Source organism: Sorghum bicolor, chromosome 3, assembly GCF_000003195.3.
Source record: "Sorghum bicolor cultivar BTx623 chromosome 3, Sorghum_bicolor_NCBIv3, whole genome shotgun sequence".
NCBI classification, from domain to species: Eukaryota; Viridiplantae; Streptophyta; class Magnoliopsida; order Poales; family Poaceae; genus Sorghum; species Sorghum bicolor.
The window spans coordinates 49,587,949-49,595,787 of record NC_012872.2 but is presented as its reverse complement, the minus strand read 5'-3'; the positions used below and the strand labels follow the sequence as shown (position 1 = coordinate 49,595,787).

General features: G+C 46.8%; 1 protein-coding gene across 1 annotated transcript in view; it reads right to left on the bottom strand.

Moving 5' to 3' along the window:
* The window catches only part of LOC110433848 (vacuolar cation/proton exchanger 1a-like), a 6,663-nt gene extending 4,450 nt beyond the window's left edge, over positions 1-2,213 (bottom strand). Inside the window, 1 exon segment of the mRNA XM_021456682.1 lies at positions 1,511-2,213. Coding sequence (XP_021312357.1) covers positions 1,511-1,911 — 401 coding nt within the window. The 5' untranslated portion in view covers positions 1,912-2,213.

Sequence of the window (7,839 nt, the reverse complement as noted above, 5' to 3'; positions counted from 1 at the left end):
CCCCCCCCCCCCCCAAAAGGTTGGCCCGGCCGTTAGGGGGGGTTCGGTGGGCAGGGAAAGGGTTACAACCTTTAGGGGTATGGTTTAGGTTTGCAGGGGGGGGGGTAAGGTTGGGGGGTTTTGGGCCTTGGTATTGGGGAAAGGAGGAAAATTCCCCCCCAATGGTTGGCCCGGTAGGGGGGGTTCGGTGGGCAGGGGAACGGATATGGCCTTTAGGGGTCCGGTTTTGGTTTCCAGGGGGGGGGGTAGGGTTGGGGCGTTTGGGCCCTTGGTATTGGGGAAAGGAGGAAAATTCCCCCCCCCCCCCCCCCCCCCTAGATCGCCCCGGCTGGAAGCAAACAAAAAGGGAAACAATCCATTCCCTTCCAATTGCTTTCTAGTTGGAAGTAGGCGACGTTGCTCTCACACCACCAAGAGTTTTACTACACGGAGAGGGCAGGAAACTCCCAAGGAGCAAATCCTGGTGTTCGTCCGCTTCCGGCCGTGCGAAAGGTTCACGGCGGGCGAAAAGGGTATATAGGCAGGCCATCCAGACTACCAGACAGCGAACCGCAGCAACGTGACAAGCGTGCTTGTGCGACCATGGGATTACGCCGGCCGCGCCTTTTTATCGCCTGATCCGAAGGTTACAGAGACCCCAAGTCGTGCAGCAGGAGTCATAAAAAGCGAAGGAGCAAGAAGGCTGGTCCTGCCCGTCGCGGTGAAAGGGATGCTGCAGTGGTAAAAGTTGGGTCCGTGCAGTGCAGGACAGTCGATCTTGTGTTCCGTGATCAATGGCATCACTCCACTGCCCCGCGTGCTGGCTGTCAGGCTGTGTGTCTGTGGCTACATCGGCTCAGGCACGGGTGGTCTCGCGCCGAGCAGCGGCGAATCATTCGCCCCGTCACTTGTTTTTGCCACTTTATTTATTATTCGCATAAAAATTCGAACGATGCATGTCAAAATAATAATTTGGAGAGGAAGAGAGATAAATATTGGTATCATACAATAACTGGTCAACAAAAAAAATGCTGTCTGTTTGGTAAAAAAATAAATAAATGAGTACACTCCTAGTAGATGGGAACAAACAAGGGACTAGTATGTATATTACGGCCCCTATTAGCATAGTCCAACAACGGCTAACAACTTTTGGCATTTAAACTGGTGAGCCGTGGTACAGCACCGGACGCCAAAAATTGCTAATGAGAATAAATAATACAGTAGTACTCCAGAACGTGAAACAACAGAGGCAGGCGAGCAGGCATCTCTGCGCAGCACCCCGTCGTCACGGTCTGTGTCTGTGTCTCAACTCTCAAGGAAGAGGTCAACTCGCATCAGAGCGGAACCCTGAAGGGAATGTCGTTAAGCACCTATCCAAGCCTTTGGATTTTGGCCTGCCTTGTTATCACCTCTCTCCATCGCCAACATCGGTCTTCCCGAACCAGGAGCGACAGCACAGGACACACAGACACACTGGGAGGGAGATCCATAATCATCTATCGATTTCACTCCCCTGAATATTAAAAACGACCTGCCCTGCCCCGTTAACGTTCCTCACGGCTGCTAATCGAATCGTAAGCACGGCCGATTCAGAAAAAAAAAACACAGAGGTAAAATCATATAACATACCTGGCCAAAGTTGGCGCACTGGGCGGCGATGGCGAGCGGCACGGCGGGGAAGAGCACGGCGAGCTTGGTGCCGAGGAAGACCTCCTGCAGGTTGGCGAGCACCGGGCGGAGCGGCGCGAACGGCACCTTGCGCACCAGCGACGCGTCCGACTTCTTGCGCAGCGCCGCCGCCGACATGTTGTGCGCCGTGCGCGCCGTCAGCGACCGCCCGTGCGGGCCCTGCCGCGCCGCGCGCAGCCCGCCGGCTTCCGACGCGTACTTGCGCATCGTGCTGCCCCGGGTCGACTCCGGCAGCCGATCCATCGATCCTTTCCCTTCCCTTCCCTTACTTCCCGGGCCGGCCGGTCGAGTCGTCCGGCAGCCGATCCAACCCCCTCTCTCTCTCTCTCTCTCTCTCTCTCTCTCTCTCTCTCTCTCTTTCTCCCCTCGCGCTGTCCTCTGCCGCCGCCGCTCAGTCTGTGTGTGTGCGCGCTCGCTCGCTCGCAGAGTCACAGGGAGGGCTGTTCGTTGTGGGCGAGCCTGTCAGTATAGAGGAGGATGGATATATATGGAGGGGAGGCGAGCGGCGGAAAGGCAGAAAGATGCTAGGAATGTGAATTATTGATCTATGCTTGAGTGTTATTAGTACTAAACACACTCTAATTATCCTAATAAAAAATTCAAACAAAACCATGGGTATCGTCTTGTATATACCAAAAAAAACGAGTGTAATTGATTGCCGATGGATGTATATCTGCTGCAGACTGGACTAGCGGTACGAATAACAGGATCGAACTAGTATCATTTGTTTAGGGAGACTGATTGGTTGATGATCAATTGATTAGGTCTGTCCGGTTTTCGTGATAATCAGGAGGGATAATCATGCATGCAAGAGAGAGATCAGATAGAGATATGCTGCTGGCTGCTGCCCCTGCGGTTTTGCTCGCCGGAAGGAAGAGCAGTGAATGCTAGGATCGCCCCCCCCAGCTTTGGTAATGATTGTTGTGGCCTGCTGGCTGCTGGGGACGGGGGGCGTCATGGTCCAGCGAAGCTTCGCGGAAGCTTCGTCCCTCGTCCGCCGGGCTGCTGCTGGCCTGCCGCTGCCGCTGCCGTGCCGCCGCATGCTTCGGGCCGTTGCCGTCTGGCGGCTAGTACGTGCCGCTTTGCTGCTCTGGACGGACGCTGGCTGCTTGCGCCACGGATGTTCCGCTGCCTCGGAATCTCTGGCGCCGCCGCGCTCATCATCCCAGCACGGCTCATGGTGGGATCGAGGGACTCACTCGCCGCTCGTCCGTGCCACTGCCACAGGGAGACGTCGCAGCGGTTGTTGCTTTGCTTTGGTTTTTGTTTCACTTTCACGTACGCTTCACTGCTGCGGCTTCATCCACCATAGCAATGGCACGAAAAAAAAAGTCAGGCACGCCGCCGTGTTACACTTGTGTGGGCGACGTGGCAGCAGCCCACGCAGCGGCGACCGCGACGGGCCACGGTAGCCGCGCGCGGACCGAATCTTTGCTGACGGCCGGCCCATCATCATGCGTTGCATGCCACTCGCACGGACGTCGCGCTCTGGCACCCAAAGCCCGGAATGTTTTGCCGTACGTGCCCTGTACGTACGGCTCGCCTGCTTTACTCCGATCCATTCATTCATTTGCCGCCGTGGAACCGTATGGTTCGAGGGATGGGAGAGGAGCATGTACATGTGGTCGGGGTTGGTTGGTATATGGAATTTGGCGTTCGGGCTACTCAAAGTACCGATCCCCGACTGCGACGGCGCTCCATCGCCACCCCTTTACCCGAAAACGCGCATGGGACGCGGATACCACCGAGGTACGCCCATAGTTGCCTAAATTTTTTTTGTATGCACGATAGATAAGCCACCGTGCAGCACCTCATCATAACCGTCCAAATTAGATTTACATTAACTCACATGCGTGGCCAAAATCGACAGGTGGTGTCATGTACTTTGCTACGATGCGAAGGAGTAACCCAAGCGTCCATTAGGTTACATCAACGGTAGTGATGAGGTGCTACATGTGACTCATCTAAATCACATGTGCGTACAATATTTTTCCTACTTGCCCCACTCCCTACACCTTAAAGATATCATGGAGGAAAAAAAATAAAATTATTTTGGTTTATTTGAATATTAGTATAAAAGTTATTGTAAGAGATTTGAGAAGGATTTTTTATAAGAGAAGGTGACATAATTATTTTGATTCGATTATTCTCTGATGTTCAGTTATGTTTCTAAATTTTATAGATGATCATTTCAGTCCTTGTTTTTTTTTTCTTCTACGATCAGTTTTACCCTAGAACTACTAAAGTGATCATTTGGATCAATAAACATTGTATTTTGGGTTCAGCTTCATTCATGAGCTATCATAATACATTTTAGTATTTAGACTATTCTTTTCGGCTCAATTTCTTCCTTTGTTCTACATGGAACGTCACGATGTCACACCTTGTGACATCTAGGATCACCGTGATACGAGATGGACGGTTATTGTTAGGTACTAGTGTCCCTAGTGTCATCTCAAGCTACCGAGTCATGTAAAACAGTTTTAACATATATATTCATATAAAGTTTTATAGACTAGACTCACAAAAAAATTTAGTGCAAATATTATTTAACAGTGCAAATATTTTAGACTGAATCTTTTAAACTTATGCATTGTTTAATAGTTTTGTGAGCAGAAGAAGCACATTCATAAATGGCTAAAGTGCTCAGCCATGGTAGTTCTGAAAATATGCAGGGTCACCACGCTCAGGGATTGTGGTCTTGAGCAAAATCTATCAAATTTTATAGTTGTTTAGGATATGTTTTAGAATGGCATTGAAAATATGCGGGGTCACCATGCTCAGGGACTGTCATTGAATTGGAGCACTGAAATCTCTAAGAAAAAGTCTGAAATACTAAACCTCAAACTAAAACAACTAGGGTCAACTAAAATTACCCATTGCCAAATTGATGAGTTGTGTGTTAATCTTATTTCTCTGAAAATGTTTTTGCCTAGTTGTATTGGACATACAAAGAGTCCAGTTCTACACAAGAACTTTTTTTTGCTAACACTAAGATTACTAGTGCAATTCCGTGTACTTTATGCAGGTTTGCTATGGGCAATAAATATCTTCTCATGGTGTTCCTGGAACATCTCAGAGGCGACATTTTTAAGGTGTTGCAGAATCTTCTCGGAGGCAATTCTTCTCAAGGTGTTGCAAGATCTCGGAGGTGTAAGCAGCAATCATGTAGTAAACTTGTGGACATGAACCCAACTAACTTCACAATATATGTTGAGATTAGGATAGCTTGATTTTCAGTGACATGATTACATATGTACTTGAGTTTGACAATTGAACGAGTGTTCAATTTACACAATTGTAAATATATCTGGTTTATATATATATATATATATATATATTTATGATTTGTTGTTTACATGGAAAGACAAAAAAAGATTTTCAAAGTGGCTTTGCTGAGTGCATGGGCTGCAGCGCTCGGGGAAGAGGTTTCTTCCCCGAGTGCCTGGGCTGCGGCGCTCGGGGAAGAGGGTTTCTTCCCCGAGTGTTGCACTCGTGGAAGAAAATTTTTAAAAGAAAAATAAGAAGGAAACGGTGCCAGCCGGCAACCAACGGCGTCAATTCTTCCCCGAGTGTTGAAACGGCTCTCGGGAAAGCCTTCCCCGAGTGCACAATTTTCGGCTCTCGGGAAAGACGTCTTTTCTGTGAAGAGATACCCCAGAGACTCTTCCCCGAGTGTTGCACTCGGGGAAGGCTTCTCCGAGTGCAATTGAGCCTTCCCCGAGTGCATTTAGCACTAGGGAAAGCCACTCCCTCCCGTAGTGTATCGACTCATAAAAAAAATTAGTGCAAATGTTATCTTTTAATCTTCAATCATGTGAGGTAATGAAGCTGATCAGGAACGACGATACAACACCATTTAGTACTGAGGGACAAAGTTGAGTTAAAAAAAATTAGGACAAATGCCCACTTTAATAGTCTATGGATGAAATGAGGCCAAAATACAATGTCTGAGGATCGAAAATGGTCACTTCGATAGTGTTAGGGGAAACCAAGCCTAAAAATGAATTTTAAGGACGGAAACAGTCGGTTTGAATGTTTAGGGATAAAATTGAGTCTTAGACCTTAGTTGAGAGATTAAGGGCCCGTTTGGTATCCAAATTCTCACAAAAATGTTTCAAATGGAGAATCAAAATACCTGTGAAACCACGTTTTCACATATTCACGTTCATAGGAAGCAAATTAGGAATCATTTAGAGCCATTCAAGGAGAAATGCTTCTCCTATATGCTGTGGAACGCTATTTCTTCTCATTCCACCTATTACCGGAACCGTTTCGGTCAACCAAACAGTGCCTAAAATACTATTCTGCTAAAAGGGTTCTAAAAACCACACACCCACAACGAGATGTAGAGTATAATAGTCAAAATAAAGTAAATGCAGACATTATATTAACACTTGATCCTAGATCACAAACAATATTTTTAAAAGTTTGAGGCCCAATAGTGCATTCAATTATGGGACTACCGGGATCACTTTTCTTAATAGGAAGATCTTGATCTCCAAAGTTAAAGTACTTTATATCAACAAGATTAGCAGTTTCTATATTTTCAAGTTTACTAGGAATTTTACCAGATTCAAAAGATGGTATGGCACAAGCAATTTGAGCTAATTGGGTTTCTAGCATCTTATTAAAGCTAAGTTGATTTTTCATAGCAGACGAGAAATCATCCAATTTAGCATTTATATTCTCAAGTATCTTGTCATTAGCAAGAAACTTTTTATTTAAGTTGTCCGTTAATCTACCTTGTCTATAAACAAGATTTTTTAAACTCGGATATCCATTGTTGTTGTTGTTGTTAGGAAAATTAGAACGAGTGAACGAATTAAAAGTGCTACCTTGAGAATTGGAGCGCTGATTCCATCCTTGATTTGGTTGGCGAAAACCATTATCATTGTTGAGGAAGTTGAGATCTTCATGAGTCTCTGGGTAGTGATTGCCGGAATGTCCAGATTCACCACAGACTTCGCAAGTCATGTGTGAATCTAGGGATCGAACAATTTCTTGAGTACTCATCTTCTCATATTGTTCCAGCTTTTCGGTCAATACATCCATCTTGGCTACAATCAGTCAGCTTCTTTAAGAAAATGCATACCTCTCTTGCGGGGCTGTAGTCGTTCATCATTCCATCCTTGATTGGACACCATCTTCTCTATCAATGCTTTAGCGTCTACAACACCAAGAGAGAAAAAGGCACCGCCAGCTGCGGCGTCTAAATGGCTCCTATCTTATGGGACTAGACAATGATAGAAGTTCTAGATCAAAAGCTAGTTTTCCATCCCACGGTGCGGACAGGCAACTTGTTGTGTAAAACTGGAAATTTTATTGCAAAGAGCATTGGTCTTGCCCATAGGGAAGAACTTAACAAGGAAAGCGTTGGAACACTTATCCCATGTATCTACAGAATCGCGATTGGCATAGAACCATTGCTTCGCTTTTCTTAGCAGAGAGAAAGGAAAGAGACGAAGATGGATAGCTTCTTGTAGGATTCCCTTGACAGTAAAGGTGCCGCATATCTCCAAGAAATGTTGGAGATGCACGTTGGCATCTTCATGAGCTTTGCCACAGAAAGGACTAGCTTGGACCATAGTGATCAATGTGGGTTTCAACTCAAAATTGGAGTTGGCATCAATCACGGATGGAACAGTTGGTACATTAGCAATCGAAGGAGCAGAGAATTCACGTCTAGTCCCTGGCAACTATTGACGGTGGTTAATGTCAACTTTCATTAGAACTTTAGACCTAGAAGAAAATGTGAAAACACACTAGTCTAGGGTTTTAACTGCCAATTTCCATGAGTTTTGCATATTCTGTATTTTCCAGAGTTTATTTTAGAAAAGTTGAAAAGAGGGATTCAAGTGCAAAATTAACACAAAGCCTTTTCGCTACGGGAAACATCACGAGAAGCCTCAGGAACCATCTAGAAGACACCCGAAGCAATGGGGGGCCAGGACGTTGCCAGGTGGGGCCGGCCGGCCCCACCATAGGGCCAGGTGGCGCCCTGCTACTAGGGTTTGCCTCCCCCTTCTGGAATGTTCCTCCACCGCCTTTCCTAATGCATCTCGTCCCTTGGTTACGTCGGTTTGATCCTGCGGCGCACGTGCATCCCACCGGACTATAAATACATGGGTAAACCCCCCATCAAGGAGCACCCCCACTAATTCATTCCTC